This window comes from Vipera berus, assembly GCF_964194415.1.
Source record: "Vipera berus genome assembly, chromosome: 3".
NCBI classification, from domain to species: domain Eukaryota; kingdom Metazoa; phylum Chordata; class Lepidosauria; order Squamata; family Viperidae; genus Vipera; species Vipera berus.
Window position 1 is genome coordinate 35,137,142 of NC_138204.1, and position 21,537 is coordinate 35,158,678.

General features: G+C 39.2%; 1 protein-coding gene across 2 annotated transcripts in view; it reads right to left on the minus strand.

Moving 5' to 3' along the window:
- Positions 1 to 281: 281 nt before the first annotated feature.
- Positions 282 to 21,537, minus strand: part of MYBPH (myosin binding protein H) — a 30,962-nt gene continuing 9,706 nt past the window's right edge. The window contains exons 4-12 of one of the 2 annotated variants that reach the window (XM_081322539.1): positions 21,053 to 21,220; positions 16,431 to 16,519; positions 13,062 to 13,260; positions 11,797 to 11,936; positions 9,570 to 9,729; positions 6,856 to 6,992; positions 5,716 to 5,902; positions 2,713 to 2,753; positions 284 to 1,609 (exon numbers count right to left, since the gene is read on the minus strand). In XM_081322539.1, coding sequence (XP_081178665.1) covers positions 2,743 to 2,753; positions 5,716 to 5,902; positions 6,856 to 6,992; positions 9,570 to 9,729; positions 11,797 to 11,936; positions 13,062 to 13,260; positions 16,431 to 16,519; positions 21,053 to 21,220 — 1,091 coding nt within the window. In that variant the 3' untranslated portion in view covers positions 284 to 1,609; positions 2,713 to 2,742. Of the gene's footprint in view, positions 1,610 to 2,712; positions 2,754 to 5,715; positions 5,903 to 6,855; positions 6,993 to 9,569; positions 9,730 to 11,796; positions 11,937 to 13,061; positions 13,261 to 16,430; positions 16,520 to 21,052; positions 21,221 to 21,537 lie in introns of both variants that reach the window. The other variant, XM_081322540.1, reaches the window with a different exon arrangement.

Here is a 21,537-nt window from a genome sequence, read left to right on the forward strand (position 1 = left end):
GTTTATACAATATAACAGGAAATACAAATCTGAAAATTAATTTAACTGAAAACCAAGTTGGTTTCTGACACAGATCAGACCCTGCTTTATGGCAATTCACTCCTACTCACCAGGTAATATCAGAGGCTAATGATGAAAGCTTTTGCTTCTGTTTTACTGTTTAAATTAATTTATAGAATATGGCAAGAAAAAAAACCTATATCCACTATATTTACTATACTTATATATGCCTAGTTACGCATACTGCCAGTGGTTCTGCAACAAACCACAAACCATGACATTATCATGCAAACACGCTCATTGCATGCTTGTGCCCTTATATCTGACACAACTATATAAGTTACAGTATGACATTTATCTGATGTCTTCACATGTTCCAACATTTGTTTCCCTTATGCTCATAGATGCCTATGATTGCTAAGACAGTAATTGGCTGATTTCGTCCTAATGTTAGGTGTACATTTAGCCATTCTATACAGTGTCATTTGCAAGCCAAGCTGATATTCTCATGTTTAAACTATTGTAATGCACTCTACATGGGGCTAGCCTTGAAGAGCGTTCAGAAGCTACAGCTGGCCCAGAGTGAAGTGGTACAAGTAGTTCCTGGGGCCCCTAGGCTGGTTCATGTTATATTACTGCTCATGAGCTGCACTGCATGGTAATTTGCTTCTGGTGAAATTCAAGATGTTGGTAGTCACCTATAAAGCCCTTTGTGGCATGGGTCCAGAGTACTTGAAGAACTGTCTCATGCCAGTGGGACTCTCCCTCCCACCTGTGCCAGCAGAGAGGGCATACTACAGCTCCCTTTGATCAAGGAATTTTGGCTGGCAGGGTCTAACAGAAGAGCCTTCTCTGTTGTGACTCCTGCTTTTTGGAACATCTCATACCCTGGGGTGAGATTGTCTCCCACCCTCCTGACTTTTTGTGAGAGCCATAAAACCTGGTTCTGCCAGATGGCTTGGAGCCCGATAGGGGGAAATTTTACATTGGAGGTGGTTGACTAATTAAAATCTAATTCCACCTGCCCCCAATCCATTTATCTGGCTCCCTCCTTTTCCATCTAGTGTTAATTATTTTATTTTGTCTGTTCTGTCATTTTATAGTAAATGATTTTAATGTTTATTATGCTGTAAGCCACCTAGAGTCATTTTGAAATGAAATTGGTGGTAAAAATCCTGGCTTAATGTTAGATAGTAATGACAACAGAAAGAAAAGGAACATAGTCACTGAGTAGTAATGAATCAGAATAGCCTTCCCTAACCTTAATAGCAAGTCCAATACACTGAAGAACACAAGGTTGGGAAAGGTTGATAGGAGCACTCCTGCCCCCCCCCCTCCTCTGAATTCTCTACAGGAATCATTTCATTCTCATAACATATATTTCTTTATTCAGTATTTGTTCTGCAGGGCTAAATATCAAGAGGCATAGATGACAATCTTGGTATTACAGGAAACATGTAGTTGCTATTTATAGAGCCAGTGCAGCCGCAGGTGAACTTTCTGCTTTTGAAAATCCACAGTGGTAAAATTATTTCCAAGCTGCAGATCCCATCTAGGAACCGTAAAGGACTCTCCCGAGCTGAGAACCCAGAAGAGAATTTTGCAAGATCTGGTTGAGAGAGAGGGAAGGAAATAGTTAAGATAAAGAATATCTTTCTTTACAGACAAGTACAAAAATCACAAGTATGTGGCTAGAGCTCACTTAGCTACAGCTGATTATGAGATAAACATTTTCTTCCCCACTATTGTATACATTCATGTCTTTGATCTAACTGAAATCTTTCTTAAAAAGGTAAAGGTTCCCCCGCACATGCGTGCTAGTCGTTTCCGACTCTAGGGGCCGGTGCTCATCTCCGTTTCAAAGCCAAAGAGCCAGCGCTTGTCCGAGGATGTCTCCGTGGTCATGTGGCCGGCATGACTAGACGCCAGAGGTGCACGGAACGCTGTTACCTTCCCACCGTAGTGGTACCTATTTTTCTACTTGCATTTTTTACGTGCTTTCGAACTGCTAGGTTGGCAGAAGCTGGGACGAGTAACAGGCGCTCACTCTGTTACGCGGCACTCAGGATTCAACCCGCCAAACTGCCGACCTTCTGATCGACAAGCTCAGCGTCCTAACCCACTGAACCACCGCGTCCCTGAAATCTTTCTTACATGCACATAAAAATAAATTTGATCCTTATATAAGATGAGGAGACTTACAAATGTAATCCAAATTCCCTCCAATATCTGTTCATGCTATTATACTTTAAAAAAATGAAGCAAAGAATTTAGATCTGATTGCCTTTACATTAAAAAATGACCCTTATCTTTCTTGACAGTAAACTAGAGTAGGAGGACTATAATTCATCTTGATAAATGAGATTTATCACAAGATGTGACCATGTGATTCAAAAAAGAAGAGCTAGATCTGTTTTTAAAACAACAGATGGCTGATCATTGTTTTATCAATTAACTAGTAAATGGTGTATATAAACATGCTATCAGGACTTTATGATTTTTCAAAGATATTCCAGGATAGGGAGTAATCTATTAGTTTTATATAAAATAATAATTTTGCATTTTTCAGTTTTTGCCTCAGAGAACTTAATGCACCAACATAAGTACATTAGTGGTCCAGGATTGTTATCAGGTCTAAGATGGATTCTTGAAGCTTGCAGGAAGCTTGATAACTAATGATCTCCAACTGACTTAAGTGACAGTTCATCCTACCTTGTTCTTCATCTCATTTCCCAGATATCATCATTCTGGAACTGCAGACATAACAGAAACATCATGAACTAGTATCTAAGATTTTGACCCATTCAGATCCCTTTGTACAATGTGGGTCTTTTGCCCTCCTGGCAATATTAATGATGGAACAAGCTTGACTTTAGTAAAGATAAAAAGAACTAGAAAAATACAAAGGCTATTGTACAGAAAGATGCCATAAGGTTTAAGCGTTCACTTGGAGATGTTTACTTCTCAAACTGAGGTTAAACAAAAGAGATCTGAAAGAAAAAATTGCATGCTGGTAATATATTGGAAATATTAACCTGGGCTAGAGCTATTATAGATGAAAGCCAGTCAACTGGCAGACAGGAGTTTCTTTGCCAATTATAGAACATTAGAGAAATCAATATTTCAACCGCATAATTAGACTTAAAAGAGATCCTATTGGAGAAACACTGCCTGTCTGTGGAGTTTCTTAGACTTGAAATTTGATCAGATGCAACATGTTATTTCATTATTCTGATTCCCAAGGGAAGACATGCACATACTTTATCTTAGCTGGGAAATATTATTGTATATTGCTGGGTGTACATGTGTGTATTTCTACATACTGACCGAGGTCTCTTCTCTGCTCGATGGAATTTCAATATTGTAAAAGAGAATTTCTGTAGCTCAGGACTGAACTGTGGAGTTAAACTGTGGCGTTCTTGGTGCTCTCTGAGCTTGTGTTTGTATACAGACACTTTATTACCCAACTAGGTAACTTCATCCATGCATAATGATGTAACCTAATTCGGTAATAAAACATCTGCAAGCAAACAACCAGAGGGCATCAAGAAGGAGCAGAAATCCATAAATGGAATTTCCTAACACTTATCAAATCCTAGTAAATTCTAGTTGAACACCACGAACCAAGCTAGTATGACATCAACATTGGCCTTCCAGTAAGTTACTGCAAGTCACATTGCTCATGCAGCAAATCAGAAAAGATACTACTGTTCTGATCCACTACTTAGAAAACAATCATCCACTCTTTTTTTCATTTTCCTAGAATAATGGATTGCAAATAAAGTCCTGGGAGTATATCTGAACTGTTGTCTGTACAGCAGCAGAAATTCTGATTTGGGGATGAGGTGAATGAGATATAGTTGCTGTAAGCAATTAAGGTGATAGGAACCAAAGCAGATGGGTGAGGAGGAGAAACAAGATATCTTGTGCCAATCCTACCAGCAGGAATGGGCAATCTGGTATCCTTCATATTCTATGAATTACAATTCACTTTAATCTTGGCAATTGTTAAGGCTTGCAAGTGTCATAGTTCCAAAAATCTGGATGAAACAGATTGCCCAAATCTGCTTGCATGACATAAAATACGTCAATTAATACTTGGAGTTACAGTATAAAGGCTTTAGAAAAACTCACCTACAGTCTCCCATCCACATCTCTTGCAAAAACAACAACTCCTATTTTAAGAGTTAATTATGATGGGGAGAGGGCAAACCCTCAAACAATCTATTATGGAGTATTCAGGCTCAGTCCTCTCCTTCTGCTGTTTAATATCTACACAAAGCCACCAGATGAAATTTCATCATTCGTGGTTGATATCCACTTATATATTTCCACTCTAATGTAGATAGAAGATGCAGTTCATGTCTTGATCCAGTGCCTGGAGACTAATGGTGGAAATAGGCAGATCCTGAATCCCAGCAAATGGCTATGGATCCCAAAGTCAGATGAATCTGAGGCTAGGCTTCACTGGAAGAACTTAGTTCACAATCTAGTGATCCTCCTGAAATCAAGTTTCCTGCTTGAACAGTAAGTGAAGGTTATGACTGGCAGCGGGGAGAGGGGGGCTTTGTACAATTACATCTTGTACACTAGTTGCAGACTGGAACTCCATGCAGAGCAAATTACAACTGGACTGCTGCAATTTGCTCCGCATGGGGTTTCCATTGAATACTTTCTGAAAATGAGTCTCCAGGTTGTTAAAGACACACAAAGTTTGTCCAATGTAATATTATTATGTACTACAGAAGCCGCGATGGCTGCAAGTTAGTTTCCAAGTTAGTTTTCTGAGTTAAATCCACCCAATATTATATGATCTGACAGAGAGGCCTTATAGAAGAATGTCGTACGGAGGGACCCATATTTGAACTTTTTAGAGGCAGGCTCCTCTTTTGGAACAGCCTTCCCTCCAACTATCTGGACCACATTCCTTTCCTGTTACATTACATGGCTCTTCAGAAAGGTTTCTGGCAATAAATGAGGATCATGCTAACCCTGAATAGTGGCACACTAGATTAAGTCCATCGTTATGAAATTTAAAAATCCTAATCTTATTATGTTGATATATTCTAAGTCTCTTAGAGTCTTTGTACATAGAGCAGCATATAATCCAAACCAATAAATATATAAATAATTGAGAGAGTCCAACACTCTGTTCCGCCAAAAAGCAGTTTAAAAGAATAGTTGAAAAAGTTGTGCAAGAAGTTAAATTTTGCTTAGTTGGCTGGCAACAATTGGCAACTCCTATTTTATATTAAAGACTGGTACCACCATACTCTCACTTGCCATATAATGCTTCCTTGGGAAATTAAGAAATATTCTTTGTATGTGAGGTCATCTTTCCTGGAACTACTAACTGCCATGTAAGTTAGTAATTCTGGACATGTCCTAGAAGGAAGTAACTGCAGGAATCAAATAAATAGATGGCAGATCACTGGATTTCAATTCTATCTAGTAAACTTTGGAAACATGTCAACATTTTATCCCTTTGGTTCAGTTTAATGATTATAATATATTAGGATCTCTTCACTGGGTAATCACTATTTAATGTAGCCTTTTTTGTATTTTGCCCCTTCTTTATGATAATGCATGAAATTTCTACACACAAAGAATTGTAAGTCTCTAGGGAAATCATTCAGAGGTTCCACAACTTTATTTATTGGAATTGCAACAAAGCATTCAAATGCAAACAAGAGATGAAATACATACGGTACATACCTTTTATATTCAATTTGCAATCTACAGAGGCTTCACCAAAAGGGTTCACAGCTTTGCATGTATAGATACCACCATCAAAAGGGCTAGGCTTGCGGATTTCTAGACAGCAAATCCCCTGGTCCATGTGCACTAGATATTTTGGATCTTCTTGAATCTCCCTTTGGTTTTTCATCCAGATCACTTTGGGCTAAAATCAAGTAAAGGCACCAAAGTGCATAAATATCTCAAAATGCAGCTCCCCAGTAGTTAGCCTAAGCTCCCCAGTAGTTAGCATAGGTATATACTGTAAACTATTTCTCTTCATTACTTTTTCTATTCGTTACTCCCTTGTCTGCATTCAGTGAGGCTAATTTATACAAGTTATCTTCCAGTATTATTGTAGTTTGCATCATTGACCCCCTATTTGCTGTATAACTACTACATATCTATCTGAATTCTATAGCTACTATAATTCTGGAAAAAACTGTCAGGTATTCAGGAAGTCAGACATTTTGTCTACAACTATTTAAACTTGTCTTTTACATCACTTTGCTTCATAAAATTTTAGAAGAGGTGGAATTTGTGGTTGGAGAGTAGGATGCATCTCTTTCAGTGTAAGCAAATATGGGCTTGCGGAGGGTAATGGGAAGCTGACACTACTGAGTCTGATGCTTGGGGAATTTGACTTTTGCAAGGTCTGATATGAAGAACATGAGGATATAATCTAATCTGAGGATTGAAATATAGCTAACCATTACTATTACATTTCCTGCATTGGTACAGTGCAGTGATCCGGTTCTCAATTCAATAAAGTATTGGCAAGATTTATTTATATAATTTAGGTAGATATATTGAGAATCCTATGTTCTGAGGGAGAATATTTAGAAATAAACATTTGGGGGGAAAAGTTGATATTTTAAAATGAAAATTGTGATGAAAACCTTTACAAAAATAAACACACCATTGTGTAAATGTAGGTTAAATAATACACAACAAAGCATTATAGATCAGCAGTAAGAAAGAGACTTAACAAATCCATCTTTCTTTTTAAGGGCAAAAGAGATTACGGTAGTTATCTCCATTCACCACCCTTCCTATACCTGCTATGGTATCCTATCTTGTTGCAGTCCAGTAGGCATCCCATCCCATGACAGAACCCACCTTTGGGAAGCCTCGGACACAGCAGACGAGCTGGGTGCTATAGCCCTGGGTGGTGGTTCTGTCTATCAGTGGCTGAGTGAATTTGGGAGCTTCACAGAAATCCCGGCTACAGAACTTCTCTGGTTTGTACACGATTCCTACAAAAACAGGAAGACCTTATTCTGAGATCTTCTGAATCAGAAAGTAATTTATCAGAAAGTGGGGGCAGGTAATCTTTCATTGAGGATGAGGGCAACAATGTAAAAATGAGAATAAATTACTCATTTATAAAGAAGGGGCCAAAAGTTTTAAAGAATTGGGGATTCTGCAGATGAATTTGGGGGTTCTTTAACTTAGAGGTGTGCACAGATAACCCTGAAAAGGGTATGCAAAAACAGCTAAGGCAAGAAAGAGACTCAGACCTGGGGAAAAAGGTACGAGAAAGAAATTCAAAATAACCATTCAGTTTAATATAAGAGTCAGCAATATAATGGATAGAAGAATGACCCTCAACAGCGGTGGACAATTTTCCCCCCCCAAGGGCCACATGAAAAACTGGGATTGTTGTACAGGGCTGCTGCCCCACCCTCACTGTGACACCAGCCCACCCCCACTGACAATGTCCCACCCCACCAACAGCACCCAATCTCCACACACACTTACGCTGATGCCCCTCTGCCACCACCCGGCTCCATGGGCCAGACTGGAATAGCCCCTGGACTGTAAAATGCCCAGCATTAACATTGAGGAACTGGTACTTGAGGAGAGCTGCTATAAAGATAATAGCCAGATAAAAGAACCTGAATCCAGAGCAGAACCGTAACCTGAGAAAAGATCTCAGACAAAAACCTTCCCTAATTCTCATGAAAAGAGGAAAGCGCATTCAGACTTGCAGGATTGATGTTAGCCCTTCCAGGTAGTCCAGACTTGGAAACCAAAATCATGAATAGTGTTTAATCAGGATAGAGCTGGAAAGGATATTAGAGGTCTTCTAGTCCAACCCTCTGCTCAAGCAAGACACCCTATACCATTTCAGATAAGTCCAGTCTCTTCTTAAAAACTTCCAGTGATAAAGCACCTGTAACTTCTGATGGCAAGCTGTTTCACTGGTTAATTGTCCTCACTGTTAGGAAGTTTCTCCTTAATTCCGGGTTGCTTCTCTCCTTGATTGTTTTTTGTCCTGCCCTCTGGTGCTTTGGAAAATACTGTTGTTGTTGTTAGCTGCGAAGTTGTGTCCGACCCATCGCGACCCTATGGACAACGTTCCTCCAGGCCTTCCTGTCTTCTACCATCTTCTGGAGTCCATTTAAGCTCACACCTACTGCTTCAGTGACTCCATCCAGCCACCGCATTCTCTGTCGTCCCCTTCTTCTATTGCCCTAAACCTTTCCCAGCATTAAGCTCTTCTCCAGTGAGTCCTTCTACCATTAATATTACCATATTATTTAATATATTTAATAAATACTGTATATTAAATATATATTAAAATTAAATGTATTAAAATATTATTATATTATTAATAATAATAGTATTGATACTAACAAACTAATATTACTACTTTTATTATAAGGTAATAGTAATAGAAACTTGCAATTCTGAATGCAAATCTGCATTCTGGACCAATTGTAGCATCTAAGTGGATTTCAGGCATATGGGCAGCCCTGTATAGAGCACAGTGTAGTAATCCAAACAAGAAATGACCAAGGCATGAGTGACTATGAGCAAAGCCTCCTAATCTAGGAAATAATGTGATTGGTGCACAGGATGAATCAGTGTGAAGACCCTTCTAGTCATGGCCACCACTTTCTCACTGAGCAGTAGCCGTGGTCTAGGAGATTCCCAAACTGGGAATCAGCTTTGTCCATATCATTTTGGTACTATACCAGGTCTGAACCCAGACTGAAAAGCATTCAGATAATCAGCTTCATGCAGGGCTCTCTATCGCTGAGCCCCAACCACTCTCTCAACAACCTTCCCTAAAAGGGGAAGGCTAGAGACTGGATGAAATTTGTCTAAAACTGTTGAGTCCAAAGATAGGCTGTTGAGAAGAGGGAACATTTACTGGCATTAACCAGTTTGGATCCAACTGCATATCACCTCCCAAGAGGCCTTAACCAACAGGAGGGACATGGACCAACAATACACGTGGCTGAACCCCTAGCCATAAGGATCCTGTCCATTTTCTCAGGACCAACCAGCTAGAAATCATCCCATATAACAGGGCTCTTATCTCATTTCTGCCCAGCCATATTCCAAGTTTGAGAAAAGTCAAATGACTTTGTGTGGCAGATGCTATGAATATTTTTCACATCAGTCTGTAAGAAACCTGATTCCCCCCTATCTAAAAGGGACCCGATCTATTAAAGCAGGGCTGCTGGGCAATCATTTGCAGATGCAATGAGGGAAGACAGGTAAGCATACTTCGCCACCCTTATTGGCACATATTACATACTACCACAACAAATCCTGTAATCCTTGTGCTAATATGTAATCCAGTCTTGACCTGGCCTATCCTGAAGAGCTGATATTTTATGATTTACTATATTTTTGATTCTCATTTCAAAACAGTAAGAAAGTACTGCCAGTTCCCAAAATGTAATGGCTTGATCTGGGAAGATCTGGGATCTTGAATAGTTTGGAGTGCCATTATACCTCTGAGGTCTCAAGTTGCCCACACCTGTAATGAAGAAACAGCAGGATCTTTCTACTTTTCTATCATGCTTCATTAGCCTTACCTGATTTTGTTATGTGCGTTACATCCTTTGTGACAGCAGGCATTTCACTTAGACCACAAGGATTTTCTGAGAAAACTCGGAAAGAGTAACTATTGCCAATGATGAGATCAGATACTGTGCAGCTTGTATGGTTGTAATGTTCTAAAACTGTGAACCATTGCTGCGGAACAAGGCAGAAAGACCTTTAAACATTAAAGCACCCAGTTCAGGAAATTCAACATTTTGCACAAAAGTAGTTATGTTTTTTGCATGGCCTAAAAAAGGCATAGGGACGCGGTGGCTCAGTGGGTTAGGACGCTGAGCTTGTCGATCGGAAGGTCGGCAGTTTGGCGGATCGAATCCCGAGTGCCGCGTAACAGAGTGAGCGCCTGTTACTCGTCCCAGCTTCTGCCAACCTAGCAGTTCGAAAGCACGTAAAAATGCAAGTAGAAAAATAGGGACTACTACGGTGGGAAGGTAACAGCGTTCCGTGCGCCTTTGGCGTCTAGTCATGCCAGCCACATGACCACGGAGATGTCCTCGGACAAGCGCTGGCTCTTCGGCTTTGAAACGGAGATGAGCACCGGCCCCTAGAGTCGGAAACGACTAGCACGCATGTGCGGGGGAACCTTTACCTTTAAAAAAGGCAAGAGCAATGATTTAGTCTTGACTCCCAAATTACATATAGGGGTTAAAGAGACAGCTCTCACATGTTACTACTTAGAACAGGGCTGGACGCATCATGCGGAAGCCGCACCCACCCCATTGCCAGCAATGGCAAAACAGTCCCAATACGTTGCACGACATCATGTGACATCATGAGTTTGACATGTCTGACTTAGAAGTATATATATGCTAACTGTATGATATATATATATCCAGTATATCCAGTGCTTTTTTTGTAAAAGAAAAAGGTGCCGGAACTCACACATGTCATACAACCTGCCTTGCCTACCCTACAAGGTTCCATCCAAAAAAGGTGCCGGAACTCCGTTCTGAGCATTCTATGAGAAAAAAAGCCCTGAGTATATCTATGTTTTTGTTTGAGATTGTACATCTCAAGACATATGTACAAATAGAAATATAACAAAGTATATTTCTACCAAACATGCCACAACCCCAGGTTTAAAGAAATAGCTGAGGAACCAAGTCTGTCTCAGGGATTTTGAATGGACAGTCAGCACCAACATATGTTAAAAGGCAAACTATATTGCCATATTATTATTTCTGGAGGACTGAAGAAAGATTCCCAAGGGAAATATATCTGCTGGACTAAATAGACGTTGATTCATAAAGTTATTTACTATGGTTGATTAGCAGTTAAAAAAACTGTACTATTTTTTTAACCATGATTTATCTTCATTTTCCATATCGAGGTATGACCCAATTAATTGTACTTTTAAAAGATTAAAAAAACTATTCCAGGGATTTTCCGTAATGTAACGTTATTCTTATTCATTTCCTCACCTCGTTTCCAAACCCTAATTCAGCTGGGGGCAAATTCTATATAGGTGGGAGTTACTTTTATGCCAAAGAAGATCTTATCAATTGATGGTAACAAAATCAAGACTAGTAAGAAATTTCAAAAAAGGCTGGATTCACTTAATGACCTCATGATTCAGAACAACTGCAGTGATTTGCTTAACAATCATGGCAAAAAAGGGTTGCAAATGCGGGCAAGGCTCACTTAACAACCAGCTTTTAGCAATGGAAATTCTGATCCCAATTGTAGTCGTATGCTAAGGACTACTTGTATAATGTTTGAATAAAATTATGTAATGAAAGGAAAGTATTAGCAATCCATCAGAAAAGTCTTTCTAATGTTCTAGAATGGTTCCTTCCCTTATTTCCAGCCTATGTCAAATCAGGGCCTAGGCAGACATAGCCTAAATCAGAGGTCCCCAACCTTGGCCACTTTAAGGCTTGTGGACTTCAACTCCCAGCTGACTGAGGAATTCTGGGAGTTGAAGTCCACAAGCCTTAAAGTGGCCAAGGTTGGGGACCCCTGGCCTAAACGACATTTGCTGGCTTATACCAGCTGATAAATAATGTTCTAAGTTTTGATTAAGGTAAAAACTTATCATAAGTGATATAGTAATAGGTTAGCTAAATCCTTTGAAGCATATGTATTAAGGATGGCTATAAAAACACCATTATCCTTGCAAGATTTTTAGTTCCAGTTTCCCCCATTCTTTACCCCCCCCCCTTTAAAAAAAAGGCTGTCTTTTGTGCACTCAATAGCTCTTACTTGAGTCTTCATATCTGCTTTTTGGACTTTGTAGCCCTTGAGATCAGCATTGCCTTTATCTTGGGGTGGGCTCCACTCTAATGCCACATTAAAGCCCCAAATATCTACCACCTTCAGATTCTCAGGAGGGCCTGGCTTTTCTAGAGAGAGAGAGAGAGAAACACAGTGTAACCATACTTCTCCTGAAGCACAGACTAATGCAAAAGAGACACCAGAATACATAGCAAGACAAAATACTGTCACACCATTGACTTCTTGAGCCCAATACTGTTAATGCTGACTGGAGTTACAGTCTCTAGAGTTACAGTCAAGAGTTTTTTCCAACCCTTTCTGGAGATGCTGAAAATTAAACATAGAATTTCTTGTCTGTTTTAGCATTCACTTTCACTTCACATTCCAACAGAAATCAAAATACTGGACAAGTAGTCCTCAGGTAACAATGGTAATTGGGATTCAAATTTCCATTGCTAAGTGAAACAATTGTAAAGCTCAACATCCCGTAACCACATCGCTTAGCAGTGGCAATTCTGACACTCCCTGTTGCTGTTGTTAAACAACGATTGCTGGTCCTTGTTGGTTGGTTTGCAAGGAGGTCACTAGGCAGGTAAGTGGCTAAGTTGGGATGGCTGCTGCTGGATGGGAGACAGTGTGAGCAACTTACCTGCATGACTTGCAATCTTCCCGGCCAGCTTTCCCCTTGGATTTGCTTGTGGGAAGCCAGCAAGGAAGGCTGGAAAGGATGATCGTGTGATGCAGAACGCTGCAACCATCGTATGTGTGAGCCAGTTGCCAAGCGCCCAGATCACCATCATGGGACTGCAGGGGTGCTGAGAAGATCGGAACTTTGAGGACTGGTCATAAGTACCTCTCATTCAGTTGTTGTAACTACAAATGGTTGCTGAATAGTCATTAAACGAGGACTATAAGAATGTCTGAATATGTGTCTCTTTCAAACTAAGATTCCCTGTTAGCCCCATCTTCAACCATTTTGGGGGGGGTATAGCTTTAATATAAGCAAAAACAACTCTTAATCTTTCATATTTAAATTTTTCATTTAAATAATTATGTAAATAGAAGGAAGAATATAATAGAAGGAATATATCACAATCAATCCTCTAATGTCCAATTATACTAGAAACAGCTGATCCCATAAAAAATTGAACTTTATGGATTCCCATTTTAGAGAAGCTTGCTTCAATGGAGAAGCATCTATACCATTCAAATATTAAATAATTTATCAGCTGACATAGCTTCATTGTCCTTACCAATCACCAGGAGATCAAAGGTAGCCACATCTTCAAATTCATCTAAGATCTTAACACTTATTTGGTATTTTCCAGAATCTTTACGTTGTGCTGCACGCATAAAGAATACAGAATCCTTCTCAGTATTGCGTATAACAACTCGTTTGGGGTCCAAAGGTTGGCTTTCTTTGGTCCAGGTCACTTGTGGCTTTGGCTTTCCCTAAGAAATGGACACGAAAATGAATGGATAATATTAAATATTATTCTATTTAACTAAGGTTTACAAACAAAGTTTAACCTACCACAGCATTCTGCAGCTTGCAGTTTTCAATGAGGATTCACAGTAGGCCAATGCTTATTAAAATACCAATGAGCAGAATATCTAAGGCGAGGTTTCAAAGATGAAGCCAATTTACTTTAGAAGACTAAAAATCTCATGGGGAAAATACATTCAAATTCCACCCAAAAACCATAGTTAATTTGTTTTCACTCTCTGTGATTGAACTATAATATTGAATCACATTTTCCATTATCCAGGAACATATTTTCCATAAGCTCATTCAGAGGTGGAACACTTACAGAGAGGCATTTATTTTAGAAATATCTAAGTCTTGAATTTTTAAAGCAAGAACATTTCCATTTCTATGATGTCAATAGCTCTTGATATATTATCACTTGAAAGCCATTGTTTTTGTTTAAATCTTCTGTATGTGAGTCAGGAGATGGGGGAAGGACTTGTTCATAGGGATGCCCTGTTTAGATAAGTAAAAGGCATCCTCTACTGCAAAATTCAGCATGGAGAATACAGAAATAATTTAACATCAATTTCACAGAAAAAACTCATTACCTTCCCAAACATTTCTGGTGATTTAAAGCCTTAAATGGCTTGGGACACTAATATTTGAGGAAGTACCTGTCCCTGTCTATCTCTGCCCAACATTAAGATACATCAATGCAGTTTCACTCATGTCCTAGCATGGAGCATTTTCTAGCCTGGTGTCTTAATCACTAGACCAAACTGACTCTCTATTTGCCAAAATTGTTTTCTGTGGCTGAGAAATGGATGGAAGCTAGGTTTAGGAGGTTGGTTGCCTCTTCTTCTATTTTTTTTCTATTTTACTTTCATCTGAAAACTGCTCAGAGCTTTTCTGGAATTAAGCAAGTCTCTGGCTTGTGAAATATTTGTGTTTGTTGCTAAGGTTTTTAAATACTTTATTACTGTTTGATGTTGAACTCCCATGTACTTTGTTAGGTAGAAGACTTAACAACACCCACTTTAATGAATATATTTGTTACTGTGATTATAGAACCACCAAGATGTTTGGTTTTGTTTTTCTTGATAATGCATTTTACATTGATATATGCATTTTTATTGCTCCTTCCTGATTGCTTGGATGAGATGTTATAGCTAAAGTTTATGTACTAATTTATATAGCCTACCAAGAGACTTCTGCAGACTTTCTTATCTGCAAATAAGTGATAAACTCTGTATTTGTACTTCATGCATGCTATGCACTGATAATGATGACAGACTGTAATGAAATTGTGTAATCTCTTTTTCTTACTGTATCATGCTCTGAAATCTATATCTAGATAAAATAATGGTGAAAAAACTTTCCCTAGAACTCCGACGTTCTAAGCTATAAACAACAACATCAATAACAAAATAAAGGTTAGCTAATATTAATACAAATGTGAGTCCAATGAAGCTGGAGCTGCAGCTGCTCTTTGAAGAGAGGAGTCTAGGTCCATAGATGATTCCGTCTGCAAATAACCAAGAACCAAGGAAATGCATGGAGTGCTATACCCCTTTCAAAGCCTCTCTGTGCTAATCCACATGGCTTCCTATTTTTGGCAGAGAGCTATTTTAGACACTGTATAACCTTCTACTCCATTACTTGACTAAAAAATACTGCTTGTGCTTTCTGAGTGTAGATGGTAAGCTCCTTTTAACAAGGGAGATTCTGTTAGGTAAAAGAGGATACATTTCAGTATTCAGAGATCAACTGCTAAGAAATGAAAGCTTTCACAAGACTGGCAAGATACAAATCAAATGCTTTTATGAAGCTAAAACTTGTCAGTTATTCAGACGGTCAGAAGAATAATTTGGGCATTACCTTAGGATTTCATAGCTTGTGTAGCATTCTGCCTGTAGACCTAACTTGCTCCTCTGAATTCTAGCCTATTAGGTTTCCTCTCATTCAACTAGACATCTTCAAGGGCAATTAGATTATTTCCAAAACTTAAATCAGGTCAATTCCTTCTTCTCTAATTCTATTTTGCCCAATGAAATCCCATTTGCTACAACTCACTTTTTTGTGTAGGTCAGGGCTTTTCAACCAGTGGTACGGGTACCACCTATGGTACATTGGCACCTGGCAGGTGGTACACAACCATCCTAGAAAAGTGGTAGCAGGGGAGGGGAATGAGCTGAACCAGTGGCAGCACCGCACAATCCTGAGTGAGAGATGGATGGAGCTGCAGGGCTGTCAGGGCTCAGTGGAAGTGCCAGGATCAGCGCCAGGCTCCAGCTGGAGCTCGGCGCTGATCCTGGCGCTTCTGAGCCCAGAAGAAGTGCCAATCAGCTGTAATGTTGCAGCATCTCCAGGGTCTTGTGATTTACATTCAGATGCTTGGCAACTGATTCATATTTATGATGGTCACAGTTTCCCAGGGTCATGTGAAGTGACCAAAACCTGCTGCAACCACCCAGCAGATGTGTGTGGGGGGGGGGATAAAAGCCAAACCACCACCACCACCCCACCACCACTGCCAATCCTCAACAGAAATGCTCACAATGAAAACCTCGGACAGAAGGAAAAGCACTGCCAGGCCGGCAGGCAGGTGTCTTGCTCGGCTGTGGCTTTTTCCAGTGCCATTGTAACTCCGAACAGTCACTAAGTGAACTGTTGTAATTCGAGGACTACCTGTAGTTCATCACTTTTTTCCTTTTTTTTTTGGTCATCAAGTTTTTGACACTTGCTAGGCGACTGGTGGTACTCAGATGTTGCCATATCCTCAAAGTGGTACAATGGGTGAAAAGGTTGAAAAGCCCTGGTGTAGGTGATGCTACTCTCTGTTCACATTTGTCTCTTCAGTGATGTTCATGTGATGTAATGTAATGGTTAAATTGCTTTACTGGGAGCAGGAAGACCCAGATGGTTCTAAATCCATCTACAGCTATGGAAGCTCACTGGGTGACCTTGGGCCTCTTGTGCTGTCTCTCTCACTCACTCCCTGTTCCAAATAGTGCATAGTGTCTGGGGAAAACAGCAGGAAACACCATGTGTGCTGCCTTGAGCTCCAGAATAAATGGCAGAATTTACAAACTCTTCCTCAGACAAGGCCAAAAGAGCAGAAATAATTGCAAAGAGATTCTGATTCACATACCCAGAATGGGATCAAGAGGTTTATCATATCCCCCACAGTCCTCAGGTACAATTCTCTTAAGTAGCGTGGAAGTCGGATCTTGGGCTGCTCTGGACAAAGCGAAATTATATCAATATGTTACTAATTTCTACTACGTAAACAACACTTTTGTACAACTTTAGTTGGTCCAATAAAGATACTGCCTGTTTTGATTCTGGATTTTTTCCCCTTATGATCAACAGTTACTACACTGCTTCTCATTAAAATAGGTACCTTCATCAATTGTAGGTTATGAAGCCTCTATGGCAGACATGTCAAACACAAGGCCCGGGGGCCGGATCCGGCCCGCGAAGTGGTTTCATGCGGCCCGCGAAGCCATCCTGGAAACAGTGAGGGAACGGCCCCCACTGCCTTGGCCCTGGCCCAGAGACCCTCCTTCTGCCAGAGACCCTCAGATCTGTCCCACTCCTGCCCAGGCCCCCATAGGCACCCTTGATGCCAACGATGTAGAGCTGGCCATGCCCACCCAGTAGGCCATATGCATTCTAGCCACGCCCACCCAGTAGGCCATGCCCACCCTGGCCCTTGAGGGCAACCGCAATGCTGATGCGGCCCTCAATGAAATTGAGTTTGACACCCCTGCTCTATGGCCTTTCATACTTTCAAACAAAAAAATAGAGAAGTATTGATCCAACTAAAATTTCTGAGTTCGTTTGAATTATTGAATCAGCTAGATTTATTTTGACATGATTTTCATCAAATCTTTTCAATTCAGGATTGTGATTCAGAATAACAGAGTTGGAAGGGATCTTGGAGGTCTTCATCTAGTCCAATCCCCCTGCTCAAGCAGCAAACAAATAGTTGTCCAGTCTCTTCTTAAAAACCTTTATTACTGGAGCATCCACAACTTCAGGAGGCAAATCTTTCCACTGATTAATTGTTTTAACTATCAGGGAAATTCTCCTTAGTTCTAGGTTGGTTTTCCCCTTGATTAGTTTTCATCCATTGCTTCTTGTTTGCCTTCAGGTGCTTTGGAAATTAGCTTAACTCCCTCTTCTTTGTGGCAGCCCCTGAGATATTGGAATGCTGGTATCATATCACCACTAGTCCTTTTTTCATTAAATTAGACATACCCAATTCCTGCAACCATTCTTCATATACTTTAGCTTCAAGTCCTCTAATTATCTTTGTTGCTCTTCTCTGCACTCCTTCTAGAGTCTCAACATGTTTTTTATATTGTGGTGACCAAAACTGGATGCCATATTCCAAGTGTGGTCTTACTGAGGATTTATAAACTGGTATAAATTGATTTAATATAAGTTGATTTAATGCAGAAAAATTTGCTAAATCTTTAAGCTGTGCCTGATTCAATGGACCAAGTTGATTCAAAGATTCATTTTGAAGGAGTGATTTGACTGAAATGTCTTCAGACTGAATTTCTAGATTGAAGCTTCCCATAGATGTAAATAAATCCTCTTCTTGGGGGGGGTGGAAGACAACATTTGGAATAAAGAAAATCTGGAACATTTAATTTTTTTTATCTGCCAGTCTTCTGTTTTACATTGTCACATCTTGCCAGAAGGATTTTTTTTCTCTCTTAAAAGGATTAAATTAAAAAAAAATGCTGAGACTTGGAGAGTGCAATAATTATAGGCTATTCCAATGCAGTAGGTTAGCATTATTTTCATTTTGGTCATTGAAAACCAGAGTAACTAGTTGTGCTAAAATATGATACTATTAGAAAGCTAATTTAAAATTAATTATATATAAAAAATAATCCTTAGGGTTTAAGATTCCGTCACAGTTGGTCCTAATTGCCTCTAAGGAAGAATGCAAGCACTCTATGTTAATTGGTTCCCAGAGGCATAGATAAAGCAATCTTGCTAGTTAAACAGCCAAATGCAAGAACAATTTGCTCTAGATTCTCTGTTTACAAATGCTATAGCATTTAAATTACAGGTAGTCTTCACCTTATAACCACAGCTGAGCTCAAAATTTTTGTTGCTAAGTGAGATATATGTTAACTGAATTTTGCCCCATTTTATGACCTTTCTTGCCACAGTTTTTAAATAAATCATGGCAGTTGTTAAGTTACTAACATGGTTGTTAAGTGAATTTGGCTTCCCGGTTGACTTTGTTTGTCAGAACACTACAAAATGTAATCACATGATCCAAGGACACTGCAACCATCATAAATATGAGTCAGTTGCCAATCAACTGAATTTTGACCAAGTGACCATGGGCATGCTGCAATCGCAATAGCAATTGCAATAGACTTATATACTGCTTCACGGTGCTTTACCGCCCTCTCTAAGCGTTTTACAGAATCAGCATATTTCCCCCAACAATCTGGGCCCTCATTTTACCGACCTCAGAAGAATGGAAAGCTGAGTCAACCTTGAGCTGGTGAGGACTGAACCCCCGGCAGTCAGCAGAATTAGCCTGAAATACTGCATTCTAACCACTGTGCCGCCACGACCACAAGGGTTGTAAGGGTAAAAAATAGTCATGTCACTTTTTCCAGTACTATTCTAACTTCGAATGATCACTAAACAAAATGTTTTAAGTGGAGAACTACCTGTAATAGCATATAACAATGTGATATAAACTGCAATGTGATATAAACTTATCACAGTTTTTGAAAAACCAGCCTTCATTATTATCAGCTGCAAAGAGATGAAATTTTCCAGCTAATATACAGTTTTAAATAAAGACAATATCCCAAAGCAAACAACATTATTTTGTCCAATAGTAGACAGTGGACTTGGATGACAGTGGATGATGCAGTAACTGGAATAGATAGTATCCGAAATAAATCAAGATCTACTGTAAGATTTCTTCTAACTCGCCAATTCTCCAAAAATATGTTAGTCATGTCATGTCTGCCCTGGCTTTCTATTCTTTATCAGGCCCAGTTCCAAGTCCAAGTTTTAAGCTTTCAAACTTGGTCTGTAGAAAGCTAAATTTAGGTAATTCTTGCAAATACTTATTTAATACTTACTCAATATTTACTCATCCTAGGTTCTTAGAGAGATATCCCTCCCTCCCCATTTGTGAGAGCAATCTGGCAGCCACATTGCTTCATACTAAGATTTGTCTGTTCCTCAGGGTGCTTGAATTATGTTAGTATTTTATTTTATCAATTTGTGATCAGTAATCCTCTAGTTCAGGACTTGGACACTGCAGGACTGTCTTCTCCAAAAGGTTTCTGCCCATGCATAAAATCCAGTGGGGGAAAGAACCTTTAAATTCCATCCTTGTGAGATTGCAGTCACCAGGACAATGGCATGACTTCTTTTATAGCTGTACCTTTCTTTCAGAATAGTGCTTCATCAGAGTCACCTCAGCACCAGCCCCATTGTCATTCTGGAAAACCATCAAGGCCTTGTAGTCCTGGAAAACCTGCTGTGGTCTAATCCCAGCAGTAAACAAACACTCCTGCTAGAATTGTTCTCAGTGGCCAAGAAATGGAGGAAATTGGGTTTGGGAGGTTGATTACTTCTTCTAATTCTATTTTACTTTTATACCATTTGAAAACTGCTCAGAGCTTTTCTGGAACTAAGTGGCAAATAAATTGCAGGAATAAATAATTGGATGTTTTGCATTTGCAGTTGATCAATTTTACATTGCATGCTTACTGTGGGATTATTTCACGTTTTTATATCTCTCATTGGCATTGGTTTTGTTTTAATATATTACCTTTTTAAGCTGGGAAAAACATTTTATTCACATTTAATAAATATATGAAATAAATAATCTGGCTATTTATATTTAATAAATATATTAAACAAATAATCTGGAATCATAAAAGAGCAAGAAAATGATATCCAATTGTAACCGTAGTCATTACAATCTTGGTTCAGATGAAAATATTAATACTATTAGTGACAAAATATGAGTTACGTGTATTAGATTATATCTAGCAGTGCCCACATTATGATTTTTGTAAGGTGGCATGAAATCGAAAGCCATCCCTAAAGCTTCAAATATATTTGTCAAAAATAGGAATATCACATTTGCTCACATTAGGACGTCTTGTTAAAATGGTCCATCTGCTCAGCTCTCGCAATATAAATGCCAATGTTTTAATACAGCCAATATTTTAAGTGAAATTCTAAATTGCATTCTTTCAGATCCAGACAAAGAAACATTGCAGACAAAGAATAGTTGCCAGCATAATGTTATTCCATTTGTCTCAACAGTTGTAGCACCCTCTCTACCTCTTTTATTATGTATTTTTCTGTTGTCTAGATCGTTTACTGCTCGCAGACTACCGTATTTTAAGTGACTGACCTTTGGCTGTAATAAGGAATCAATGTTGTGCTGTGACAGATCTTCTGGCTTCTTAAAAACTGAAATGTATCACTATGGATTGCCAGTTTGAGGACAATTGATAGACATGAAAAAAAGGTAAGAGATTGTTTTGTTTTTTGTTCCATGCCATTTTTTGAAATTAAACTCAATGGGAAGAATGATTTCTCAGTGGGTCAAAAGACAACTTGGCTGGAAAAATTATGGCATATTTCTTCTCCCAGGCACTATCCTTGTATGTGCATATGCACATGCTCATAACCCACAAACACACACGCACGCACACGCACGCACACACACACACACACAAACACATATTTACAGATACGTACCAAGAATTTCTCTGATGAGAAGTGGCTGGTCTAGAAATGCTGGTTGACTAACTGCATTACCTTTTACAGCTTTCACTCTAATATGAAGTTTTTCTCCAGATATTAAGTTGTGGATTGTGTAACGAATACAAAGAAAGGGTTTATTGTTGGCTGTCACCCAGTTTGTTGCTAAAACAAAAATGTGGAAAAAGATCAGCAGCAAGCAATTCTGTAGCAAAGAATATTAAAAATCTGTTCAGGAACATTGAGACATTTATTATTTTCCAAAAAGTAGCCTTCTGAAGTCTGATGTTCTTCAGAGGTATTTTGACATGGTTTGGGAACAATAGAAGATGGAAAACACCATGTTTGGAAATACTGAGAAAGTCCACTCAGTTTAGTTAAAAATGAAAATTGAAGAAGATTACTGAGCATAGATGTTTTTGACTAGGTACAGTTTAGAGGAGATTGAGCTCTTTGAAATTATTTATCACATGGAAATACAA